The sequence below is a fragment of the Coturnix japonica genome, chromosome 27 (genome assembly GCF_001577835.2).
Source record: "Coturnix japonica isolate 7356 chromosome 27, Coturnix japonica 2.1, whole genome shotgun sequence".
Taxonomy (NCBI): Eukaryota; Metazoa; Chordata; class Aves; order Galliformes; family Phasianidae; genus Coturnix; species Coturnix japonica.
In genome coordinates this window covers 3528017-3555127 of record NC_029542.1, presented here as the reverse complement: position 1 = coordinate 3555127, position 27111 = coordinate 3528017, and the positions used below count along the sequence as shown (strand labels likewise).

Genomic DNA, 27111 nt, shown 5'->3' with positions numbered 1-27111 from the left:
GGGCGGCTTCCGCCCCGTGAGGCCCTAATCGGGGTTGGGGGGTCGGGTAGGCGCCGGTGGAGGTGTGGGGGGGTTGGGGGGGCTATAGGGGATCTGAGGGTCAGTGGGTTGGTTGGGGGCCCATAGGGTGTATGGGGGGGGGCTATAGGTTGTAATGGGGGCCTATAGGTTGCTTCGGGGGGCCTATGGGGGAATGGGGGCCTATGGGGTGTAATGGAGGCCCTATAGGTTGGTCTGGGGCCTATAGGGTGTATGGGCGGGGCTATAGGTTGGTTATGGGCCTATGGGGTGTATGGGGGTGGGCTATGGTTGGTTATGGGCCTATAGGGTGTATGGAGGCCTATAGGTTGGTTGGGGGCCTATGGGGTGTATGGGGGGGGGCTATAGGTTGGTTGGGAGCCTATAGGTTGGTTATGGGCCTATGGGGTGTATGAGGCCCTATGGTTTGATTATGGGCCTAGTGGGGGTAAGAGGAGAGGAGAGAGATAATAGTTGGTATGGGGCCCATGGGTGTAGTGGGGGCTATAGGGTTGTATGAGGCCCTATAGGTTGGTTGGGGGCTAAAAAGGGGGTGGACTATGGTTGGTATGGGCCTTATGGGATGTATGAGGCCCTATGGGTTGATTATGGGCCTATGGGGTGTATGGGGGGAGGGCTATAGGTTGTATGGGGGCCTATGGGGTGTATGGGGGCCTATAGGGTGTATGGGGCCCTATAGGGTGTATGGGGCCCTATGGGGTGTATGGGGGTGGAAAACTATGGGTGGTTATGGGCCTAATGGGAGATGTAGGCCTGTGGGTTGATTTGGGCCTCATGGGGTGTATGCAGGCCCTAATCGTGGTTGGTGTGGGGGCCTATAGGGTGTAATGAGGCCCTATGGTTGGTTATGGGCCTATGGGGTGTGAGACCCTATGGGGGAAATGGGGGCCTATGGGGTGTGAGACCCTATGGGGGATCTATGGGGCCTATGGGGTGTGAGACCCTATGGGTTGGTTATGGGCCTATGGGGTGTATGGTGGCTTATGGGTTGGTTGGGGGCCTATGGGGTGTATGAGGCCCTATGGGTTGGTTAGGGGCCAATGTGAGCTGCCTTATGGGGTATTTGGAGCCCCGAGGCTCACAGCACCATGGTGCTCTGATGGTGGACCCTCTGATGGGGGCTGAGCTCATTGTGAGCCCTTGTGACCTCAGACCCGCAGGAGGATGAGTAAGTTTGTGTCATGTGGAAGAAATCCTGAAAAGAAGGGAAAAAAATAGGGCGTAAATGGACGTGCCGGTGTCCATAAAGCACTGCAACGTGCTGCCTCGGAGCTGCAGATATTCCCCATCTCTTCCACCTCGATCCCAACCGCTGATTCTTGTCTTGGCGCCCAAGTGCTGCTTGCTTTACCCCGGTACAGCTGTGGGGTTGCTCTACAAATGGGATCACTGCAATCAGCCTGGTTAAAAATAACACGGGGGGGGGGGGGGGGGGGGGAAGGGAGCGTCGGGTTTTTAAGCCAGGCTGGCTGCTGGGAGAGAGTGTTGAGCTGCAGCCGTGGAAACTTCGTTTTAATCCAAGAGAATCGTGTTGGTTCGGGAGCCTTCAAATGGGTCTGGGTGTGGGGTTTGTGGATTTGAGAGCCGCTGGGATATGGGCTAATGCTCTTTGCTGCTGTTCAGGGGATTGCTCAATGATTTCCTAGAGCTGAAGGTACCACCTGACAGTGCAGGATTCTGGACTTTCCTACCAGCTGAGGGCATAAGGAAGAATATCGATGTGGAAGGTTCAAGGTTGTCACCAATTCAGCTCTGGTTGTGGTGAGCGCGTTGTTCCCTTTGTAGAGAGCAACAGAGTAGGGGGATGTTCTGAAAAGCCTCTAATATGACACGTCTTTATACTTAAGTCTTTAAGTAACATCACAGCCATAGGTGGAAGTTTCCAGCCTGCATCCCAGCTGTGTGCATTGAGTGCTGCAGATCTGAAGCTCACTTGGTGCTATGGTGAAGGCGTGCTCCAGAAAATGAGAGGGTAACTTCTGCACTTCATGGGGAGAAGAAGAACCAGCTCTCCAACAACGCTGGGTGGGCAGAAAGCTTTTAGTGCAAGGGAATGGCTTGCTTAATGAGAATGTGCTAACGTTGGCTAGTTATGCATTACTGAATTGAGTATGGAAAAAACAAATGGTGTGCCTTGTCATTGGTTCCATAAAGGACCTGTTGACCATTTTTACTAGCAGCTTTAATGAGGCAGAATGGGGTTCATCCTATTTTCAACATCCCTTGTGCAGGCACGGAGGTGGAAGTGATTTAATATTAAGATAAACTGAATGTTCAGGATTTTGAGGTAAGGAATGAAGATAATCCTTAGATCAGCTGCCTCTTCCTGCAGGCCCAGAAATGGTTTTTAATAGTTAATAAAGCATTTTCATTCATCCCTCTTCCCCATTCCAGTACGATTATAGCTGGGTGAGTGGTAACCCACCTTAAATACTGAAAGGGGTGATGCTTTCTGCCTTGCAGTGCTGAAATGGTGACACCCAAGATGAATTTCAGGACGATGGGAACTTCATTCTATACTTCAGTAACATTTGTTTGCTGCTTTGCATATTTAACAGCAAACTGGTATTAACCAAGGCTGTAATTCTTAGTCAAGGCACCGGGAGCAAACGCTTTGATGGGTGAGTTTGTGCTGCTGGCTCTGAACAGGGTTTGGCAGCTCTTTCTATGGAGGGTTGAAGTCTTTCAGCTTGAGTACCAGGCCTTGAGGAAGGTGTGGTGACCCCTCGTGGTTGTGGGCACTGAGCTCAGGTAGGTTCTATAAGGAACTTAATGAAACCCTTTGCTTTCTTGCCCCCAGTAAGAACTGATGCATCTCTTCCATGGCTCCTTCAGATCAGCGTCAGAGGGTGAAGCCCTTTGTGATTGGAAAGATAGGGAGCTTGCTTCAGTGTCAGCAAGGAATGAGCTGGTTTCAGAGGCTAAAAAGGAAAGGGTGCGTGCTTGGCGTTTATTAATGGCACTTGGAGTTTTCATGCTAGGGAAATGACCCTCTGTCTGCTAATTGTTGTTCTTGATACAGGAACAATGATCTAATCTGTCTCGCGATAACATTTAATACCTCCGCTTGTTAAGTATGTGGCAGCTTAAAGATGAAGTTTGGAGTGGTTACCTGAGATTCCTAAATGGTGTGAATTGTAAATGAGGATGTTGGAAGCCTGTAGAATTATGTAACAATTATATAAATGGACAGTTTTCCATTGGCGTGCTTTAAAACCCAGGAATCCTTACAGGTTCCCTCTGAAATTGGCCCTTGGTTACAGCCAGGATGGGACATAATGGGGTCAGTGTCAGCTGTGGGTCTGGAGCAGCACTGTGTGCTATGGGCCTGTACCCCTCCATCAGCTGCACTCTTACATGAGCCATTGGGGTGTATGGATGTTATGCAATGAGCACAATGAAGAGTTGGGGGTTTTTGGTTTTTTTTCGAGTGGAAGCGTTTAATCTGCTTAATTCATCTGTTAGCTTGGGGATTTATTGATGGCAGCCCTGGTGCAGTTATCAGCGCTGAGCACTCCTGTTGCTCCGTGGTTGGGTCAGTGCTGGAGGGTGTGGGACGAAGAGGGGATGTGCTGCCAGCCCTGTACTTAAAGCCAGCTATAAGTAACACAGAAACACATCTGGCTGCTAAAGCTCAGCCCTCTATGAGCCTCCAGGAGGGAATACACAATGCTATCCCAGCTCTGAGCCCTCACCTGTCCATGCAGTGCAATAGGTGCAGTGCTGCCTTCCTGCTGCTGGGAGTGGAGCAGTGATTCACCACTTGCAAACTGCAAAGCAACGCATGGTCTATGTAAGGAATTTACAACCTGAGGTGGATGGCTCATTCACGGATCCTACCCAGTCCCTTCGATGTGTCTTAGGGATACTCTGTTATATTTAGCAATGTTTAACCTGTATCTGTTGCTTTTAATAGGCTGATAAGGCAGAGTGAGCTAAGCTGAAGATATGCAGTCTTCCCATCTCGCTGCGTACCGGTTAAAGATTGACACTCTAATATGTAAACCTTGAAGAATGAAGCTGTAATAGGTGTAGTATTTGTACTCAGCATCTCCTGAGGTGGGCAGGGGACGGTGAGTGTCATACACAGCTCTATTATCCAGCTCTGTAGTTTGCATTTGCAATACATTAAATTAGGGCTGAATTTGGGTAACGTGAGCATTAATGTTGGAACCTGCTGCTCCTCAGTCACGTGCAGTAGAAGGAATCTTTGCTCCTTTCCCCTCCAGCTCTGTAGATCACAGTGCTAAGGTGATTGCATTGATATCAGTTACAGAGGGATTTACTTGTCTGTTCTCTTCCAGCCACTGTGGATGGATGTAGTCAAGATGGTCAATGGAATGAGGGGGATTTTTGCTCTTGATGTTGGTAGTTTTACTACTTGGCTACCTTGATTTCCTCTAAGATACGAACAGATAAAAGCTTTTAATGCATTTCTCGTTGCATTTAGGAATTCTTAAAAAGCTGCTTCGTGGAAGAGAACTGAAGTGATTTTAGTTGACTATTTTTAGAGGGTAAAAGCTTAAAGCGTGCGTGCTTGATGTAATGCTGCATTAAGGATAATATTCCGAAGCAGGGCTATAAGATGTAATTACCTGGATTTGCAAAGGGCTTTGGAGATTCAGTTTGGGCTGCAGAAGGTGTCTTCTGGAGCACCCAGTGCTGCGTTTCAGGTAGGAAAGCCATTCAAAATCCCATTTCTCATGTCCTGAAAGAAACTTTTTCCATCAAGTCCTTTCCTGCTAGAGAAAATAAATGGCCTCACAGCATCTTTGAGTCATGTTTGGCACAGCTCTGCAGAAGTCTTCATTGTTTCTCGCTGTCAGAATAACAGTGTAGGTGCCACCGTGCTCTCAGCCCCTGCCCATGGGCTCAGCCTGTCCATAGGAGGAAATGGAACTGGAACACAAGTGGAGGAAGAAAGGAGCTGGGCAGCACTAAGGCAAGAGTGATTTCATCTTTTTGTGCTAAATGAACATTGTGCTGGGCACAATAGTTGAGTAATCAGCCTTTTCAGCTCTTCTGTGCAGCACGATATTCCCTTGGAAAACGTTTTGGGAGCAGCTTTAGATGTGATCTCCTGTTGGGGGTGAGATTTGCCTCCCCAGCTGAGCAGAGAAAGGGATCTGCTGGGCTGGGAAAGCATCAGCACCAAAGCATCCCAAGGTCTGCAGTGTGTTATGGGGCAGTGCTGGCTCTGAATGCTGTTGGAGCTCCGTGGGAAGCAGTGAGGAATGAGCTTTGCAAAGCTTTAAGCTCCGTTCCATACCCAGTGGGGCCGTGCTGAAGGTTCTCATGAGATAAATGGGTCAGAAGCAAAGCACGGGTGGTTTGTGGTTCTGTGCTGGTGGTGTTCCTACAGGTGTGTCTGTGATTATCTGAGCCATCAGAGGGAGCAGGCTCTTGGCCAGGACCTCTGCATCAACGTGAGAACTTTCTTTCCACAATTCATTAAGGAGAACCTCAGAAGTGCACTGTGCAATGCATGGTCCATATCTGTTATCCATATACTGAGTTTTACCCTTTGTCTTTCAGAGTTGGAGGGTCCCATGTCCCATCCTGGCTCACTCAGTGCCTTTAAATGCCTCTTCCATAACACCATGCAGGAGACAAGGAGTAATTCCCTTTCCAAGGAGCCTCTGGATTTATCTCCACTTTAAGATAAACTTGTTCTGCAGCACAGTGCTGCACTGGAAATTCCTCTGTCCTCAAAAGAGGTCATTTTTTACAGATCAAGTCTATTGTTAAACCCAGTATTGTCTGCAATTTGGACAACTATTTATGCATCTTCAATTCTTAATCCAGAGAGATTTGGATTTGTAGATTGAATAAAGGTCTTCACGAGGACTCTTGTATAAAAAAGATTTTCTCATCCTTAATATTTCTGTGTTTTTAGAAGACCTTGAAATACCCCAAACCTTCGAATTGTGATGAAAATCATCGGGTGTGGATCTCTGCTTTTGGGGAGGTGTTGCAATCCTTCGGTTTCACGCACACCAAATGGAAAACCGTGCATTTCAGATTGCAAGTCTGTACTGGAAGCGTCAGCTCCAGCTTGAGCTCTGCAGCTGTTCCATCTGTTAGCTTCATGCCTTGCGAGCGTGTTGGATCCATTGCTGTGGAATCCCAAGTAGTTCTTTGGGATCTGCTCTGCTGCAATGGAGGGAGCTGCAGCTGCTTGTTCAGAATGGAGAGACTCCTGGGGGAGGTTTGCTTCTATTGTAGCATCTGAGAGGGATGGCTTTCCTTGGGAAATCAGGTTATGGCACTTGAGCAGGAGGATTATTAGATTAAATGGGCCGTTCTTACGATGCTTGAGCTGCTATGAAGTGACAAGGTTTGAATTTCTTAAGCCTCTCATCACCGACCAGATTTGGGTTTTGTGTACACAGTGACTAAGGAAGCATTCCTTCAGTCAGCCTGGGCTGAGAGCTGCTGTGCTCACCTCCTTGGATGCCCCCCAGCACTGATGCTCACACTTTGTTGCTGCAGCTCTGTTGGTAGCTGGGACAGGCACATGGGCTAAGAGAGCACATTATAGGATCCAATAAGCAATCAAGAAAGGGCTGTAAGTCCTCGTGCTTTAAGGAATGAGGTGTCTGGGTATGGTTGTGCCTTTGTTAAGATGCATTCAGCTGTTGGAGAGATTCTCTTGTCCCTGAAGAGCTGGCACTGCCTGAAGTGGTGTCCGGCTCCATCCAGTGTGTTGGTTTGGGTGGCTGCAACCCTAAGGTTCTGAATAATTCCTAGTTTAGTTCCCAAATATTTAGTCCCTTTTTGTAATTAATTGATATTTAATTTGAATTCTTCTGTGTTCGAGCTCTTGCATCCAAATAGGGAGCTGGCACGGGGAGGTGGTTTGTTACTACGCTGGGAGCTGGCCACTTGTTAAATAAAGCAAAGTGTGTGTAGCCAAGAGCTGGCAGAAGGAAAGCTATCAGGAAAATGTAAAGGGAATTTCTTGGCAGATGTTTTTGAACCTAAGAACTTCTTACAGCATCACCAGTACAGAGTGCTGAGCTGTAGGTTGTGCTGCTTGCGATCTCTGGGAGATGTGGGTTTGTGTTCACAAGCATTCCACTTGTTCTGCAGTCTCCTCTGGGTCGCCACTGAAAGGAAACCTACAGCTCTTTATCTATTTTCATTGGTCTTGGATTCCAGGCATGTACAAGGGCCCTATTGTCCGGCGTACGCACTGGTATTGAACATGCAGTCCATTCCCTTAAATAATTTACAGTATTGATAAGCAGGGATGGGATTCAGGTACTCAGGTTCTGAAAAGGACAAGAGCAGTCGATGGAAAATCTTTCTCTTCTTTGCCTCTTCGAAGCACGTGGTGATGTGGGAGTTTATAGATGAAGTGGAGGTGGGATTGCCCACCTCATTGGGGTGCCCTCCCCCTTGTGTTCTCTTATTCCTGATGCTGATGATGTTTCTCTTACAGGTGAAGAATGCCACCAACCAGATTGTGATGAACTGCGCTGACATCGACATCATTACAGCTTCCTATGCACCAGAAGGAGATGAAGGTAGGGGCTGCTCTTCTGCTGCTTAATGGTAATGTGTTTTTGACACAAAGTGCTGCTGCCAACTGTTATCAACTTCAATAGAAAAGATATATAATGATTGCAGAAGCTGACCTCCCTGTAAAGCATGGAGTGGGTTCTCCAGCCTTCATTCTTTTCCCATTCCTTTGTGTTGCCTCAAGTTTCCTTTGTCCTGCACTCACGTTTATGTGTCACAGGCAAAAGGGTGACTGTTGTGACACGGTTTATTTGCACAGTGGGTACCTGCATCAAGAAGCATGGTCTGTACCTCTGGACTTGGCAATATTGACAAAAGCTGCAGCGAGAGCTTAGCTAAGAGTTGAATCAGGCATGGCTGGCAATAGGAAATCCTCATTGTGGAGGGTAAAGGGTTTCTGGCTGTTGTTGGGAGCCTTTGCTGCCTCAGGCATTGTATTGCTTTGGAGCAGAGCTCCTGTTCCATCCAACACTGCGCCCCAGGCCCACACCACCTACTGACTCCTTATTTTGCTGCTGAGAACGATCACTTTCCACTCAAGTCAAGGGAAGTTAATAAAATAGAGAGGATGTTTGTGTATTTTCAGAGCTGATCTCACTGTCCTTCAGGGGGTCTGCTTTATAAATCCTTTAACAGCGGTGTGCTCTCCTTGAAGTATTAATAACAGAGCTTCACGGAGGCTTTTGTCTTTAAAACTGGGTAAATTGGAAGTCAGTTTGTAGCTTGAATTCCTTCATTCTGATTTCAGCTTTCGTGGGTCTCTGGATGTGAAGGGCTGCAGTGTAAGCACTCACCTCTCCAACTGCTGTAGCATAAATACCAGAGGTGCAGTTTGCCATGTTGTCTGTAATTACAGTCTGGCTTCATGGGGTTAAAACATATCTTTCAGGTTGGTAAACTGCCAAATAGTATAATGGCTTTGGAAGTAAAATTGCATGAAATTGGCAGACTGTTTGCTGGCACCTGTTGATACAGATCAAGTCAGTTTTACTAATGCTTCTATTGTGCCCAGCTTTCTGGATGGTAATTTTAGATCTGGTCTCAAAAGATGGAACGTGGTCCCATGAAGCAACAGAAAATCAGCTACATCAGCACTTTGGTCCTTTGGATGAGCCTTCTTCATATTGCTGATGGAGAATGAGTGAGCTCAGCTGCATGAGGGTTTCTCCTCAAAGGCTCCACCTGTTTGTTCTTTGGGGATAGCAGAGGGTGGAATTCAGTCTTTGGTATTTCAATATCCAAGGAAATCTGATGGTGTTCCCAAAGTTTGATTGCTGGAGTTTTCAAATCAAAGTATGAGTTTCTGCTACACACAGTGCACAGCTGAATGACAGCAAAGAGTAAAGCAGGAGATATTGATTGCTCAGTGCTTTGCAATAGAAGAATTCCAAGCCAAAGCTCAGTGATGGGAAGTAGAGGCCTTAACTTTGCAGTTTGGGTGAGCTCAGCTGTAACGGACCACAGCTCCTCCATAAGAGTGAGTTTTCCATTGCTGTGGGTACAGCTGACTCCTATTGGACATCATGAGCAGACCCAAGCAAGGTCTGTTTGACTTGTTGATCCCATCCCACCATAAGTGGGGGCCTATTTGAAAAGCAAAACACAACCCCACTCTACACCCCAACCTACGTGCATAGTTCTTATGTGTTCTTATACAGCCAGCTTGGTTTCCAGTATTCCCAATCCCACCATTTCCACTTTGCCTTTGCTGTGTACTCTATGTACGACTGACACCGGTTAAAACTGTTGGCGAGGATCCACGTTTGTAAGTATGTAATACAGAAATTGGCATCATTAATTGACGTTTCCATCTCGTTACCGTGCAGTTTCAGGAAGTACTTTGTAGGATGACTGTAATTTGTTTAAAATGCTGCTGTAAAATCTAATCTGCAGCACTCCGAGGCTGAGAGAGTCTCTAGCTCTGATTCGGGTGCCTTTATTTCCAAGGCAGCTCTAGCAGCTTTGTATTTTCTCATGCTATTTGGTCCAGACTGTGCACTAATGTGCTAGTGATTAACTTGCAACCTTGCAGTGCCAGACTCTCCAAAGTGAACAGGCTGCCAAAACTGTGTTGTTCTCCTCAGGAGCTTTTGTGTTCAGTGCTGGTAGGAATTCGGGCCGCCTTTTCCTGCAATTACATCTTTGTTGTGAGTGGTTCTCTTAAACAAGAATTATATTCCACAGCCCATCCACAAGACTGAGCTTCCCATTGCAGAGGGTTCAGCTGACTGCTCCCATCAGACAAACCCAAGCAGGTCTGTTTTAGTGGTCGATCTCAACCCTCTTACAACTGATCTTTAAACTCTTGGAGCTTCCCAGTACAGCCCGGAGTTGTTTTCCATCCTGTAAAGATCTTTGTCTGTTTGCACAGCTCAGGTTGTGTCACGATGTTGCCCAGCCTGAAGGCGGAGCAGCGCGGTGTGAAAGCAGCACCCATGTGGTTTGTGTGCTCTGGGAGCAGAGGGTGGTGTTTGCTCTGGCTTAAGGCTGAGAGCCTCGTATTCCACAAGAACAACACATCACGTTTTGTATGAAATAAAAACACGGCTCCAATTCCATTTACTATCTATAGAACAGCTTATCTGAGCATCTTGAGAACGCTCAGCCTGCCTCTGGAGCTGCCTACCTGGGTTCTTGCAGTGACACTTGAGCAGGGAAGGCAGGGCATGCTGTACATTGCAGCCTTCTTTTAAACAAGCTTTTCATTCTGATTGCACAGCCAATGGAGCAATAAGCTGTTCTGTTTTATCCCTTCTTTCAGTGATTGTTCTATGTGTTTCTATGCATTTCCCAGGCTGGATGTGGCTCTGGGCAGCCAGGTCTGGTGGTTGGTGACCCTGTCTATGGCAGTGGGTTGAAACAAGATGATCTTTGAGGTCCTTTGCTCAACCCAGGCCATTCTGTGATTGCAGAGGCTGTTTACTGGATCATTCTGTAAAGCTCTATGCACCTTCCCTGCTATTTCAGCACCCACACCGTGTTTTCCTATTGCATTTGCAGTCAGTGCATGGGGTGGGGATGCTGACACCTGGACTCTGGTTTGGGCATCTCCTTGATCTTCACAAACTGTTCTGACCTGACAGATATTCACCGTTAACCTGGAGTTACACATTCCTGCACAGCGAGGTGTATTGCCATGCCCGGGGTTACCCAGCCGGTTCATTCAAGGCACTGACGTGTTGTCTCTCTTTCTGCGGATCTGTTTTGGTGCAGATTTGCATTCCTTAGAGATAGCTAGTTATGGCAACAGTTAATTATAGGGGGACGAAGATAGCAGAACTTGCACAGCAAGGCCCTGTGCAGCTATTTTAGATCTGTGGCTGGAGGAGCATCGTCGTGCATCGCTTCATGTGCCCCAATGGCACTCAGGGAGCTGGGAAGGAAGGAAGGAGCACCATGGGGAGGTGGGTCTGTCCATGGGCTCCAGGGCAGCTCAGTTCTGCTGGTTCCATCCCCCAGCTCTCCTGCTTGCTCTCATAGTTCAGATGTTTGCATCTACAAATAGATCCCAATGCTGCGTGAATGTTGGGCTGCTTCATATTCCAGCTGGTTTTGGATGCCCTTGCTGAATGGTGAATCTCCAAGGTAGGTCTGTGGGTCTGAAGACGTGCCTTAAATAAAACCAGCATTAAGTTCTTCTTAGCGATTGTAACCAAACAAAACCACCTTGCTGTGGGTATTAGTGCGCTTTTGAAGCCAACCCACAAATTATTAGTTCAATCATAAGCGTTCTGCTCAGGATAATTAACAGGACTCCTGCTGCACTAATGTAAGCGTTGAATATTGAGGGAAAACAGAGCTATTTCTCACTTTTTTCAAGGGTTGGAGTCGTGCTGCACAGGCTGCTGGTGTTACTACACATCTATAGGTCTGAAGCAGGGTGATGCACCATCACCCCAGACAAAGCTGGCATTTCTTTAGCTGCTCAAAACCATCCTTGTGGATTCAAATCCTTCCTAGATTTGCTGTTGGATGCAGCTGATCAGGTTCATCTTATACACTCAGGAGATAAGAATCACTGGGTTGTATTTCAAACAATGTCTGTTTCTCTTTCAGAGGTACACGCCACGGGGTTCAACTATCAAAATGAGGATGAGAAGGTTACCCTCTCCTTTCCCAGCACCCTTCAGAAAGGTAAGAGCTATTCAGATGCTTTCAGCTCGCTTTGCCCTGTGCATTTATGGTGCTTGCATTAGCAAAGCTGGAGCAGCAGCTGTGTGTCCCCTGGAGGTTGAGGGAGTGAGACCTGAGCTATCAGCTGTCAAGCTGAAGTAGATTGAATTCTGAGGATCCCTTAAAGTTGGAGTTCCCTTTTCTAGCAGAAAGAATGCAGCTCAAGTAAGTGCCATAAAAAGCTGCTCTTCTAATCTGTTTCTCTAGGAAGCGCTTTGATTATCTCTGTGACTGTTCAGTGAATGGATACTTAGAGAGCAGGCAGCACAGATTAACACCTGACTTAAGAAACCTCTTTTCCAAGGTCCCTTTGGTATTAAAATGGTTGAGATTAATGGGAAGCAGAAATGATAAGCTCACTTTGACTGTGGGCCCCTGGAACTGCAGAGATTGTTTCCTTAATGGTGGTGTTTGCTTCTAACATGAAGGTGACTCCAATTATTTACCTGCTATTGGGCGTTAGGCTCAAAGCTATTTCTGTCACATACTGATGATCTCTTCTCCTCTTACTGAGAAAGGGCTAATCTGAGTTACTGCAATATTTTCCTAGGCTTGAATGCACTAAATCTTTTTGAAACTATTGTGTGTTTTTTCTTTTGCTGTGCTGGGTTTGTGGGTTGAAGCTTTGCTCCTTGGTTTGGATGAAGCTGTTTTACTTCATCTTTTCAAACACAAATGTAAAGGTTGTCAGGCATTACATTCTGTTGGATATTGGCCTGCTGCCTTTCTGCTTGAGATCAGGTTTCCCCTTTTACACTGAGACATGGAGGGCAGAATAAATCCTAAGACTAATTGACTTAGAAGCTTGAATGCAACCAGTGCTCCACTTTGGCATTTGCAGTGGGTTTCAGAGGATGAATAGCCACATCCTATGCCTTTGCAAAGAAAGAGCTGTGGGATCAGACATCAGATAACTCAAGGGAGATCTCTCCTGGTTTGTGTGTTGTGTTTAGAGGATGAGAAGGTCTGTGGTATGATATACCTGGCTTTGCCTGCACTGGTTTTGATGCTTCGCTCTGCTGGATCTCACTTTTTCATAAGGAGAGCAAAGGGTTTAAGGGGGGGCTGCCAGAAAACCCATGGGAGGGGATGAACTGGTCCAGCCCAGATCTGGGCCAAAGGATTGCTCTATGATGTATCCATATCAATGTCCAACCTGCTTCTGTTTCAGGGACGGGAACGCTGAAGATAGACTTCGTAGGGGAGCTGAATGATAAAATGAAAGGTTTTTATCGAAGTAAATATACTACCCCTACTGGAGACACACGTTATGCTGCTGTCACTCAGTTTGAGGTATGGGTTGTGTTCCTGTTTTCAAGGGATGTCATTCTTATTGTGGTGTTTGTTCTGCAGAGCAGGTCCTGCTGTCCTGGCTTTAATTCTGCTCTGGGTAAACTTCACTAATGAATTCTTTTTCTCTTGCTCCTCGTGGATGGGCAATGCTAAAACTGCCCTTTATGCTGTTGTCTTGAAGGTCAGTGCATTCAGAGTCTGGCACCTACCCCAGCCAACAGTCACGCTGATGTGTGATGCACCGTATATAAATAAAACAGATGCGGTGTTTAGAAACATCTATTTATGTAGATGTGGTCAAACACATCTGGATAACTTCCCTTTGTGAAATAGATTAATTTTTAATTAGAACATTCTGCCTTTATCTCAGCATCCTAATGACATCCAAAAACAGAGCCAGAAAATGGCTCAAGCGTTACGTAAACCCTGGTCAGAAGGACAGAATTTCATTCCATATTGTGATTTCATAGTTGTGCCACATGAAAACATGGAGAGCTTAACTCATACTCACAGATGGTTCCCTTTGGGTGCAGGCTGGTGTTAGGATGTGGGTACGTGGTCCTGTGTGTGCTGTCTGGGAACGCCTGCGTGCCCTTCTGCTTTCACATGACTGAGCTTTGCTCTTGCCATGACTCTGCTAAATTCTGCTCTGACTGGAGAATTCCATCAGAGCACAAAGTGCTTTTTTAGCTGCTTTACGAAGGAAAAAAAGAAACAAAAAGAGGGAAATAAACTATCACAGTAGTAACAAAATGCTTTAGTGAAGGGGTCAGGGGGCTGCACAGTGCCATCACCACTAGACATCATTAATCCAACTTCTTGCCCATCAAATATACCTATTCTTCGTATGTTTCCATTGCAGCAGCTTCTCATGATTTCTTGGCTTAATGTTCTTTCTTCTTTTCTTCTTTCAGGCTACTGATGCTCGCAGAGCTTTCCCTTGCTGGGATGAGCCTGCTATTAAGGCGACTTTTGATATTTCATTGGTGGTTCCGAAGGACAGAGTAGCTTTGTCAAATATGGTGAGTTCTTGGTGCACCAACTGCCTTCTGAATACAATGCTACTAAAGGCAGCTGCCTGATGGAAAGTGAAATGTGTTTGGTGACTTAGGAATGCAGTCTGTCGTAGTAGCTATGAGTAAGCAGCTCTGAATTGAGAGAACCCTTAAAAGATGCTATTGTTATTTCAGATGCTAGCACAAAACCTAAACAGACCTTACAAACCACAGTGGTGCGTGTTTGTTTTCTTAGCTAAAGTCTAGCATATGTCATGCCACGTGCTGCTTGATGTAGAGTGACTTAGGGTGGAGGGGGGGAATAAAAACAGCCAACGCTTTGCATGTTTGTATAGCTGCTACAACTGGAGATAAACATGTTTTTTGCCCTGGAGAATTGATGAGCAGAATTAGGGTAAGATGTACAAGTGGAAGTAAATACAAGCAGGCATTCTCAGGTTACCATTTTAAATACGGTGCAGATATTTCTGGAATGTGCTTCTGGAGAAGAGCAACGTGAGGGTTTGAAAATGGGTTTTTTTCTTTTTAGGTTTTAGTTTCAGTGAGTTCAGTTTATTTCACTTTCCTCGTCCCTTGGGAGAGGTCTGGCTTTGCTCACTGACCACGTGGTTCTGGTTTCTGTTTCAGTATTTTATACAAACCTCGTGCTTTACTGGTAACTGCACAATATCCTCTTTGGAGGGCAGCAGCTGATAGCTAACGTGTTCAGCTGCCTTTCCACTAATAGAATATAAACTATATAGTATAAAAGAGCACCTGCCTTTCCAGTAATGGAATATCATGTGTATATTATGGAAGCGTGTCTCCATGCATTGTGGGGCTTCTTATCTAAGCTGTGTTATTAAATCAGGGAACTTCTTTCATGTTCAACACGTGATTCCTAATGATGCAGCAGTTCATCCCATGCACTTCAGAACAGTTTCACTTCCACAAATCTGCTTCTCTTTCATGTTGAAGAATGTCATTGACCGGAAGCCATACCCAGATGATGAAAACCTGGTAGAAGTCAAGTTTGCTCGCACCCCCATCATGTCAACATATCTGGTGGCATTCGTGGTGGGAGAATACGACTTCGTAGAGACCAGGTCCTTAGATGGTGTCTTAGTGCGTGTTTACACTCCTGTGGGCAAAGCTGAGCAAGGAAAGTTTGCATTAGAGGTAAATGCACTCGGGGTGATTTGGTTATTGATGTTGTGAGCTCCTGCAGGGCTGTTTGTGCCTCTCTTCTGGCTGCACAGACCTGTCAGCACTTTGGGAGGGTGTTGTGCTTTAAACAGCTCAGAGGGACTTGGCTCTGTGTTAAAGGAAGCTTTGCTTGGGGACAAACTCATGTCTTTAATGAGGAAAAAAAAGAGCACACGTATGACTTGAGTCATTTTGATGTAATAGTGTGATCCAAAGATGATGAGGGATACTAAGGGGAAGGGTACAGCCTGGGGGAGAAAGGGGATGGGAGCCTTCCAAGGCGTTGGGGATGGGAGCCTTCCAAAGCATTGTGCCCTGGAAGCTGGGAATGAGTCTATTGGAGGACAGCTTGTATGTACTGCTCTCATAGGCTGGTCTTGGCCATCAGGAAGCTTTTGGTTTTACCAATTGTTCCATGTTAACAAAATATTAACCAGGTTTCTCCTCTTCTCTCTTACAGGTTGCTGCTAAAACTCTGCCTTTTTATAAGGACTACTTCAATGTTCCTTACCCTCTTCCTAAAATTGATCTCATAGCTATTGCAGATTTTGCTGCTGGTAAAGTCACTCACTTTGTTGATGAACTGTATTTTATTTGAATTATAAACCTTTAGGAAGAGGTGTGTATCCATATCAATAAACCTTTGTATTTATTTTATAAAGGTGCCATGGAGAACTGGGGCCTTGTTACTTATAGGTATGCTGTTAAAATACTGTCTTTCCCCTCCTTTGTTCACTAATTCTTAGCAGTAACTGGATTAGATTTAGGGAACTGGCATCATCCCAACTAAGACCAAATCAATACCTTCAGCCCTTGCTTCAGTTTGAATCGGGCTGACTTCTCACACGAACCTTAGGAAGGCAGGAATGAGCTCTAAGCACTGTCTGAGGGTGTGAGGGTTTTTAGCTGCCTGGCAGCACTGACTGTTCTCCAAGAGAACTTCCCTTGGCTGTTTTTTCCCCATCCAAGTTACGCTTTTGCTGGCACAGCTGGAAGGGTTCCTTACTTTACATTGTAGGCAAGTTGGTCAAGGCAGCAGCCACATGATTATCATGTCAATGAGAAGCACTAACTTGCCTTCCTTTTCAGTTTTTTTTTTGTGTTCATCTGATCATGCTTTTGTTAGGCTGATCCTCCTTCATTTTGTACCTTGGACTTGGAAGCTTTGGATTTCAATCCTTTCCAATTTCTTTTGTTAACCTTTCAATTTGGCCTTTAAAAACACACCAATTGCAATGGATGCTCGAGTCCAGTTTAAAATCCATCTCTTAAATTATTACAATTTTGATGAAATCTTTTTCTTATGAGGGGGGAAAAAATAACCCCACCTACTTATCTTGGATGAGCAGAATTATTATTATTTTTTAAAGCCTTAATTTTTGCTGCTTCATTTTTTCCCCCTTTTTACTCTCAATTTGGCACACTTGCTTTATCCCCTTGGGGACAGAAGGTTGGCACAGTCTGTGTTTGCTGTGCTCCCCTTAGAGTGCAGCAGCTCCTGAAGCTGTAGCCACCCCACACTGCATCCTGGTTGCAATGGGGTGTTTGCAGAGGAAGGTTGTGTGCCTGAGCTGGGGAAGCACTTGTGTGTGGAGGAACTGTGTCTGCAGTGGGTGTGTGACACAGTTGGAGAGAGCTGGGCTTCCTATGGGGAGGAGGGAGGCAGAGGAGGTTGACTGTACATACACCATGCAGTGCAAAGGGACTTTGAGTTAAGGTGAGACTTGTCATGTCCCCCCCCTTTCCTTCCTAGATTAAGTAGGTGAGCTGTTTTATATATAAAGCATAAACTTTCTCGTTCCTGCTTGGGTTATTGCACTTGTCTTCTTGCATGCCGTGAGGAACTGTTGCTCCAAAGCATTCCAATAACTGTGGAACTTACCAAACCAACGTCTAAACTGAGATACCTCTTGGTTTTTATCAGTCGTACCGATCACTCTGTAGCTTGTTTAGGTCATTTAACCTACTTTTGCTGTGTTTTTTTAACTTAGGCTTATTTCAGTGACCTCTCTCTTTTAAATACAGGGAGACTGCATTGCTCATTGACCCCAAAAATTCCTGTTCTTCATCTCGCCAGTGGGTGGCTCTGGTTGTGGGACATGAACTCGCTCATCAGTGGTTTGGAAACCTCGTGACCATGGTATGTAACAGTTATAAATCCCAGTCATTGTGGAAACGTGCTTCATATCATCATTATTAAGTGACCTTATTAAAAGCGTCCTGTAATAACAGACGTGCTGTCTTAGAATAAAACTGGCTTTATTATCAGTTTCTTCTTTACAAGTGTGTCCTCTAAAGGTACTTCTAGATCTTCCTTCTAAGACAGGAGAAGACCAAGTGTGCTCATTGCTCTTCTTGGGCTGCTGACTCCTTCATAGGGAGGAACTGGTGCTCACAAGCATTGCCTGTCCCTCTACCCTGTGCTAAATGAGGACGTTAACAGCTTCTCTTTGCTCCTGTTTTCTTGTCGATGAAGTGAAACCCTTGGAATCTTTTTCTTTATTCCACCTTCTTGTTTTCCAGGAATGGTGGACCCATCTTTGGCTGAACGAAGGGTTTGCTTCCTGGATTGAGTACCTGTGCGTCGATCACTGTTTTCCAGAGTATGACATCTGGACTCAGTTTGTTTCTGCTGATTACACACGAGCTCAAGAGCTCGATGCCTTAGACAACAGTCATCCGATTGAAGTGAGTCTTGTCCTTCCTGCTGGATATATCCCTTCTTTTTTTCTTGTCAGCTGGTTGTAAGTTTTCCTTATTAAGAAAGAACCATACACTCATTCATAATGCAAAGAAAAGCCCATTAAACTGCATTGAATCTTTGTGGATTTTCCTGTATTACACTTGTACTTCCTTCAGTGAGAGAACCCCTTAAGCAACAGAACAAACAAAATCAAAGCATTGAGTCAATTAACTCACTGCTAATTATCCTCTTCATCACAGGTTAGCGTTGGCCATCCATCCGAAGTAGATGAAATATTTGATGCTATTTCTTACAGCAAGGGAGCATCTGTCATCCGAATGCTGCACGACTACATTGGTGATGAGGTAAGGAGGCTGTTGTCAGGAGCTGACTGTAGGTTAACTGCACTACAAAAAGCTGAAGTTTATATGACTTCTCTGTGGGTTTTGGGGCTGTATTTGAACTTAGCCAGCAGAAATGAGACGGTGGGAAAAGTGAAATGATTTCAGTGCTAAAATCTGGCTTGAAGGAAAACATGTTAAGAGTTAATCTTTGTAGCAGCAGAGTGTGGGAGGGAATTACAGGTGTACATGTGGATCCTGGGATTCTATGGTTGATTCTTGAATCTGAATGCAGCGTGGAGGGAGGACAGAAGGGACCTCTGCTATGGTGCCATTACATGTATTCAATTGTTTGTTCCCAGGACTTTCGGAAAGGAATGAATTTATATTTAACAAAGTTCCTGCAGAAGAATGCAGCCACAGGTAAACAGTGATCATTACATGATTAAGAAATCTCATTTCTGGAGAGAGAATTTTTTGAGGTGGTTTCTTAGAGAGCTGCTCTTGCAACTGAGTAACTGGAAAGTAGGAAATAATGGGCTTGTTTCCAGTTTCATGCAATGTTCCCCTGCACAGTTAGAAATCTGCATCATCTGGGGGTTCTGGCTCTTGGATGAGGTGATCTGCAGGACCTGCACGTCCATGTAATGGTAGAAGTGGAGCGTGGTGGTTTGCCAGCTGCACGCCATGCTTGGCAGTATTGATTGCATGGATGAGTAAACAGTTCAAAGTCTGCTCTGACATCTCTTTTCTTCGACCTTTTTTGGGTGTCATTTATAAACGTGGAATTGGACCCTCAGCCTTAAGCAGTTGCATGACTCAGTTGGCTCTTTTGGCCTAATAGATGAATAGTCCTAATAGAAACTTCAGGGAAAGGCTCTCCTTTTTATCACTTTGCATGTACAGTATGGATTGATTATGTGCTTTTAGTTGCTGTGAAGTTTCCTCCTCCCTCTCCTCACCTGGAGATGGCTTAAACTATTTCCTTTTCCTCTCCCATCATCTTCACAACTTGACAGAAGGGCAGTGGAGGTCCCAGCAGGCAAATGGGAGCAGTACGACAGCTCCAACCCCGCAGGGCCCCAGAGTGTAACAGTGTCTGACATGGTGGGGCTCTGGGGATCCTTAGTCAGACTTTTCTTCTGCAGAGGACCTCTGGGAAAGCCTGGAAAAAGCTAGTGGTAAACCTATTGCTGCTGTGATGAATACATGGACCAAACAAATGGGATTTCCACTCATTTACGTGGAAGCAGAACAGGTGAGTTGTGCAGTAATTCCCCTTATTGGTTCATTTCAGATCAGATGTTCTGCATTTTAGCTGTGTTTAAGAACATATTTGGTTGTTTCCAATAACTTAAAGACATCTCTCGGACTGGAGCGTGGTGCAGTGAATGGCTTTGTTTAGTGGCAGGTCTGTTTCTACAGGGAGGGGAAGAGAAGGAACCCAGTGGAAAGTGAAATAAGAGTTTATCCACAGGCTCTCTAGGCCATGTGCCTGGGGTTTGCTGACATGGCCCGTTTGCTCTTTGTGTTTGAAAAGCTGCAGGGGCAGTGGAATATCTGCTGTAGGTCCCCTCGGTGCACACTGTGCTTCCAGCTCCATTTTGATTGTGCTTACTCTGCAACATCGCAGGCTGAGCTGGGATTAGTGGCTGGAAAGTGAAATCAGACCCCAAAAAAGCAATGGGTAATTAGGGCACGTATGTCTCAACAATAGTAATGATGAGTAAACTGGAATGAATCCTTGAGTTAACTTCTGTCTGTGGGGGAGAGTGGAAGTTATGCAAGTTTAAGGAGTGCACAGAAGTTGGGATGTATGGAAGCTGAGGTTAAATATTCCTTTCTCCTTTAACTCTGTGAACTTTGAATTAAGTTGGGATTCCTAAAGAATCTGATTTGATTTTTTTGCTTTTATTTTTTAGCAAGAAGATGACAAAGTGTTGAAGTTAGTCCAGAAGAAGTTCTGTGCCAGTGGACCATATGCTGGTAAGATGAGGGGCTGGGAGCAGAAGCAGCGTGTTCATTCCTTTCTATGCAATGACAGCAGCAGTGTTCATTCCTTTCTATGCAATGAAAGCAACACTGGGTGATCAGGCAGCTGCACTGCTTGGCTTTGGGTGTTTAAGTATTTGCTAAGACTTCAGAATTAATATAAAGCTGAGTGCTGTGATGCTTTCCATGTCCTCCTGCTATGGTGAAAGCTGCAGTCTTCAGCTCAGCTTTCATTCTGAGGCTCTTCTCTGCCCAGGTCTGCTTTAAGGGCATTGCTGCCATCTGAGGTGTTCTGGTCTTATGGCTGTGAATAAATAAAAATGCCTTGGATGGAAGTCAGCTCTATTTTAAGATGCAAATTCTGTCTATTTCCTCTCCCTATGGAAAGTAAAGTCTTAGGCTTCCAAGGTGCTGTGGAAACCCTTGATGCTGGACACTAGAACTGCCCTTTTCCTTCAGGTTTTTGTCAGTTTAAACATACTGACATCAGCTGCTGCAATGTTTTCAGCCTCATGCAAGTTATCCCAGCGTGCACCCCCTTTTCCTTAGGTCATCCTTGTTTTTGGTTTCCTCTTTTAGGGGAGGATTTCCCTATGTGGATGGTCCCCATAAGTATTTGTACAAGTGACGACCCCACCAGTGCCAAAATGCAAGTGCTGATGGACAAGCCAGAGCTGACCTTGGTTTTGAAAGATGTTAAACCAGACCAGTGGGTGAAGGTGAGTGGCCACAAGGGAGCAGTGAGTTTGGTTGTCACTCTGATGTTCTCCTTCATTCCAGTTTCTTCTTCCCTCTCTTATTCCATGCGATCTTATATTTGTTGTGCAGGGGCCTCTCAGTACTGGATATTGGCTCCTGTCTGTTATGCTTAACGTGGATCTTTTCCCTTCAGACCTTTGTTTGCAGGAGCAATCAACACAATGTAAACTGGAACCTTCTCAGAGTGTGAGCCCAGAAAAGCAGATTCCCATTAAGCAGAGGCAGCTTTTAAATACGGTGGCTTTTTCAGTATCCCGTGGCAACTGCAGGTTTAGTTCAAGTCCATTCTGAGCTAAAACATTCCTGTTTGTTTCTCATTGGCGTGAAGGTTTTCAATGGGTTTTACCAGGCGAGTGGGAATCTGCAAGTGGAAAAAACCCACTGCTGAGATGCAGACACAGGGCAGAAGACTTGAGAAGGGAAAGGCACCAACTGACTGGGATTATTACTGCAGGAAGGTAGTGAGGTTTAGAACCGTGGTTTCTGAGCTGTACTTTGAGAGCAGTAAGAGTTATTCTAAGTCAGATCTTCCTGCTTAACTAATGGGAGTATTTCAGCCATCAGCTCTGTGTGCTCCCTGCTGTCCCACATCTGTCTGCTTCACCCTGGTGACAGAGGGGCACATCACAACCAGCCCCAACAGGAGTGAAGATGCTGATGATCTCTGCCTTCCTACCCCACATGCAGCCCTTCAGGCTTAATGTGCATGACTTGCTCTTATGCAGGGCAGGGGCTCCTTGTTCTCCTTTATTGAGATAACAGCTCTGTATCAGAGTCATGTCGAGGTTACAGAAGTGAGGTTTGTAGCATGGCCAATCTGTCTTGTGTTGTACCTTCTGCACTGTGTATTCTTCTTCCTAACCCTTACCCTGGTTAGGGGTGGAGGTTTCTCTTTCCTCCTTGCTCCCATCCTCTTTCCTCACGCCAGCTCTCTCATCCACCGTACCTCTTAGTGATCAACCCTTATTGAGAATAAAACAAATCCTTATTATTATTACCATTATTATTTTCCCTTGCTTTTAATCCTTTGCTCTTTGGTGCATTTCAGTTAAACCTCGGGACAGTGGGCTTCTACCGCACTCAGTACAGCCCCGACATGCTGGAGAGTTTAATACCAGCCATCAAAGACCTCTCCCTACCCCCCGTGGACAGACTGGGCCTGCAAAATGATCTTTTCTCTCTGGTAAGCTGCTGTGTCTAATAATGAGATCAATGCTAGTGACAGAAACGGGTGTTTGAAGAGGCAGTCTCTGTTTTTGGAGGCAAAGCACCCTTGGGATTACTGTGTGTGTTGGACTGTTAAGTCACTCAATAAATCCAGACTTGGTAAGGCTTAGCCCTTACCTTTGCATGGAAAGCACTGCATGCCCTGTGAGCTCAGCACAGCTTATAGCTTATAGGGCACCTGAATGCCTTAATTCTGCATGGAACTAAAACTAACCCGTGTCTTTTCCTCTCCCAGGCCCGAGCTGGAATCATTAGCACTGTAGAAGTTCTAAAAGTCATGGAAGCTTTTGTGAATGAGCCCAATTATACTGTGTGGAGCGACCTCAGCTGTAACCTGGAGATCCTCTCGACTCTCTTGTCCCACACCGACTTCTATGAGGAAATCCAGGTGTTCGTGAAAGATGTCTTTTCACCAATAGGGGAGAGACTGGGATGGGACCCCAAACCTGGAGAGGGTAAGAGTTGGGTTTCACAGCGTGGTTTTGGGTTTTGAAAGAAATAAGCCATTAAAATGTTGGGAACAGCAGAGAAGGGAGGAAGAGGAAGGGCTGAGGAAGGCATTTTGGGGGTGGTTTTATGCTTAAAAAGCCAAACACAAAGCCTCTAAACAACTCTCTTAAGTGCACGTTAAAAGGGTAAACGTTTCCCTGCCCTGTGGTTGATTTAAGAACTCTCTGCTGTAGGTTTGCATCTGTTGGAGTGCTCCAAACTTCTTAGTCTGTCGGGGTGGGAAGCCATGTAGGTTCACATTCACTTGTCCCAATTAGTCCCAGTGTAAATCCAGCAGGTTATGATGACCAGCCTGGCTCAGATTGCGGGCTGTGTTTGGTCCAGACTTTTATTCTCCTAATCCTCTTACCATTTAAAAACTAAACTATCCTTCCAGTGGCACTGAGGAGAGCTGGGAAGTCGTTGTTTCTTTATCCACTCATATGCAGAAGGATTATTTGGTAGCTCTGTGCTTATCAGTGTGGGTGGAACAATTAAAGGATGACATTCATTCACTGTTTTCTCCTTCTACTCATCAGGTCATCTAGATGCCCTTCTGAGAGGTCTGGTGCTGGGCAAACTAGGTAAAGCTGGGCACAAGGCCACCTTGGAAGAAGCCCGACGTCGGTTTAAAGACCACGTGGAAGGAAAAAACATCCTGTCAGCTGATCTGAGGAGTCCTGTAGGTTATCAGAGGGTTTGGTTCCTACCTACACTGCCACAGGAACAGCTCTGGTCTCTGGATGGTGTTGGTTTTGGAGGCTGGTGGACGTGGATTGGGTGTATACGAAGTGCTTGCTAGCTGTCAGCACGTGGTACAATGATTTCATGCTCTGTTTCTTTTGCTGAAGCTGAAATGAAGGAAGAGGGGTTGGCAAAGCTTTCTTAAAACTCAGTGCTAAAACAAAAGGGGTCGGTGCAACTCACCTGTCTGAACTGCAGCCCAATGCACAGCAGCTGCTTATTGCAGAGCCCATTCACCCACAGTGAGCTTTGCATCTCTCCAGGTGTGATGTGTGATGGATGTCTCTGTGCTCTCTCCCAGGTCTACGTCACTATTTTGAAGCATGGAGACAGCGCTACTTTAGACACCATGCTCAAGGTGAGCGCACGCTCCTTTCTTCACACAACCAGCTCACTCAGTGAATAGAGCTGAACATCCCATCCCTGTGGGTTCATTGTCTGAGCTGGAGCTTCTGTGTAGCTGAGCCGGGTGGGGTGATGTGCAGATGATCTCATTCAGCCTTAATTGTGCTCCTTGCTCCTCCAGTGGTGTGAAATTGCCACCTAGTGGATTGCTGCCTCTCTCATTGTAGTATCATTTCCCATTGCTCAGAGGCACGGTTCTACTCGGCCTTATATAAACAGTGGTGAAGATCAGCTTGTTACTAATGGTACTTTCTACTCATGCATGTGGAATGAGAGATCCCTCATGTAGATAACTGCCGTGTTAGTCATGAACACCTTCCCTTTGTCATACCTCATGCTTAAAGACCAACCCAGCAGCGTATCCAGCAAGGTGAGCAGTGCCAGGTGATGAGAGCTGGTCACTTCATATCTGTGCTAAAACTATTTGCTCTGCCTTTGAAGCTTCACAAGCAAGCAGACATGCAGGAGGAGAAGAACCGAATTGAGCGCGTCCTCGGAGCCATCTCCCAGCCAGAACTGATACAAAAAGTCCTCACCTTTGCACTTTCAGTAAGTTATTGGGAAAGCTGTTGGATCTGGGAGGAGTCGTGGTGATTCAATGGGGTTTATACCTTAATCTGTGCAAAGGGGAGAAGGGCTGCCCTGGGTATTTGTTAGCAATGCATGGTTGGAACAGCTGGGAGTGTTTGTTGATGTGTTCATCCCCAGGAAGAGGTACGTCCCCAGGACACAGTGTCTGTCATTGGAGGAGTGGCAGGAGGCAGCAAACAGGGCAGGAAAGCTGCATGGAAGTTCGTACGGGACAACTGGGAGGAACTTTATAATCGATACCAGGGTGGATTCTTGATATCCAGACTAATAAAGGTACGTGGGGGCTCTTGAGAATGGCTCCATTCACATGGAGAGCCCCAAACTGAGCTATATATGAAACGCTGGCTGCTTACCTTTGCTTCTATATGTGTTGTTTTCCTGCAGCTAACAGTGGATGGGTTTGCAAACGACAAAATGGCAGCAGAAGTGAAGGTAAGAAGCGCGATTGATGGAGGTAACCAACTTCATTTGCCATAGATTGGCTGCTCTGAGCTGTAAGCACCTCATGGGAGAGCCGTGAGTTGGGGGTCTGTGCCTCTGAGTTGTGGGGTTGTTGTGCACTTCCTGAGCTGTTGCTGCTTTGAGTTGTCCCATTGAAGTGTCATATATGAGCAATTCATGATATAACTGCTGACAACCCCTATTTCATGAGCACTGCTTATTACCATTCACATGGTAAGAATGAGCTCAGTTCCATGCTGTAAGTCCAGGTTTGTGCCATCAGTTGTGCTGTGCAATGAGAGCAAGGCTTTGCCATGGGCCAGATGAGTGTCTGCAGGGCTCTGCTGGCTCCAGTATCCCCATGGCTGTGAGCTTTGGGAAGCACAGACTTTCTTTGCTCCCTGCCTGCAGTTTTATGGGTGCTCCTTGGCAAAAGAAACATAAAGGGGTGGCCTTCAGTTACTGCTTTCCCATGGAAATCTTCAATATCAAACAGTAACTTGTTTCCATTACAATTCCCTGCTGGAACACACGGTTGTCCCCATGTCACCCCATGTGTGTTGGGGTGAAGGTGAGGATGGTGCGCACAGCAGTGTGCTCAGCTGGAGCTGTAAGCGAGTAATCCAAGCTGGATGTGGCTCTGGGCAGCCCTACACATAGCAGGGGGGTTGGAACTGGATCTGAGCATTGCTGTCCTTTGCAACCCAGGCCATTCTATGATAGAGAGGTGCTGAAGGATGAACATGAGAGTCAGAAGCTGCAGTGCCTGGAGGTTGTGGGGCGGGCAGCAGCACTCAGAAACATGATGCATAGAGCAGAGCTTTGGCAAAATGGCCCTGAGCATCACTGGGTGCACCCAGAAGTAATACATGGGGTTTGATGCTCATGTGTGCCTCCCACTGCAGGGCTGAGGCTGCATTAGCAGCCATGAGGATGGGACAGAGATGGAAGCAGAGCCGTTCTGTTGCAGCCAACAGAGAAACCTCATTTCTTCCCATACAAACTCAGGAGGAGACTTAGAGGGAGGGGGGGCTTCAAACACAGCCCCACCTGCAGCCATTGGGCCCATCTCCCCCCACTAATGGTCTGTGTTGTGCTTTATGTGCAGGCTTTCTTTGAGAGCCACCCGGCTCCATCCGCAGAGCGCACCGTCCAGCAGTGCTGCGAGAACATCCTGCTGAATGCTGCCTGGCTCAAACGGGACAGCGAGGACATCCATCAGTTCTTCCTGCACAGGAAGGGTCCCCCCCCGACCACGGCGTGAACCTGAGGTGCTGCTGAACCCCACTGAGCATCTGTGGGGTGTGTGGGGATTGGGGATGGGAGTTGGGGGGAGGTGGGGGGGGAAAGGAGGAGCTGCTGCCCCACAAGCCTGATCTGATAACGCAAGAATTCGGAAAGTCTTTTTCTCTCAACGTGTGATGTGGATTGGACACTGTGAATGTAGTGAGGTGGTTCCTGCTCACACTCCAGAATTAAGATTCTATTCCAATTAATCGCAATTTGAAGGCAAAGAGGAAAGAAGAGAGAGAAAAAAAAACAACAACAAAAGAAGAGATGTGTAAATATGATGTACTAAAATAGAGCATAACAAAACTGTGCAAACTTCCTCCAGCCTTGTCGTGGTCGCAGTGTTGAACCACCCCCCTCCTGCTGAAATGCCTGTTTAAATATGCCGCTCCCAACCACCCCCCCTTCCAAATAGAGACAACCCAGCATGTGAGCTTCAGCAGCGCCTTTTATAGGGCAGGAGCTCAGAAGGCAGGAAGGTCAAGAACAGCTCCGTGCAAAGGAATTGGGGGAGAATGTTCCTTCATCCCCCCCATCAGAATCATAGGTTTTCCCCCCCACGCTTTTTGTGGTTTCCTCGGCAAGCAAGAAAGGAGCACTTTCTGTCCTCTCTCCCACTTCTCGGTTCTGATGTCCTCTTTAGAGATTGTATGGAAACATCTTTCATAGCCACATTAAAGAAGAGAACGATTCGCTCCGTCTATCCTTTATCTCCTTGCTTTTTGGTTCCCTGCTCACCATACAAACCTGCCTGGCTCTCCTATTGCAGGCAGGGCTTGGCTCCCACCTCCAAGCAGCCACAACAGCAATGGTTGCTTCCTTCCTTTCAGTGCCATGGGTGGCAATGGGATTCAGGAAGCTTTACCTGGATTATGATGATACAGAGCTGATGGAACTTAAAGCAGCAGAGTGCTCATTA

General features: G+C 46.3%; 1 protein-coding gene and 1 long non-coding RNA gene across 2 annotated transcripts; one reads left to right on the top strand and one right to left on the bottom strand.

Annotated features, from left to right (window-relative positions):
- Nucleotides 1-7435: 7435 nt before the first annotated feature.
- On the top strand, nucleotides 7436-26303 carry NPEPPS (aminopeptidase puromycin sensitive). The gene is made up of 22 exons (XM_015885830.1): nucleotides 7436-7568; nucleotides 11620-11697; nucleotides 12908-13029; nucleotides 13944-14051; nucleotides 15003-15203; nucleotides 15691-15787; nucleotides 15893-15926; nucleotides 17256-17370; nucleotides 17754-17918; nucleotides 18174-18278; nucleotides 18617-18677; nucleotides 19403-19512; nucleotides 20177-20240; nucleotides 20826-20965; nucleotides 22054-22188; nucleotides 22468-22687; nucleotides 23261-23403; nucleotides 23767-23823; nucleotides 24312-24419; nucleotides 24579-24734; nucleotides 24846-24893; nucleotides 26011-26303. The coding sequence occupies exons 1-22, from the start codon at nucleotides 7460-7462 to the stop codon at nucleotides 26164-26166; spliced, it is 2532 nt and encodes an 843-aa protein (XP_015741316.1). The 5' UTR covers nucleotides 7436-7459; the 3' UTR covers nucleotides 26167-26303.
- Nucleotides 22782-23822, bottom strand: LOC116654451. The gene is made up of 2 exons (XR_004309702.1): nucleotides 23649-23822; nucleotides 22782-23572 (listed from the first exon to the last, which is right to left on the bottom strand). It is a non-coding gene; the product is annotated as an uncharacterized LOC116654451 (long non-coding RNA).
- Nucleotides 26304-27111: the final 808 nt, after the last annotated feature.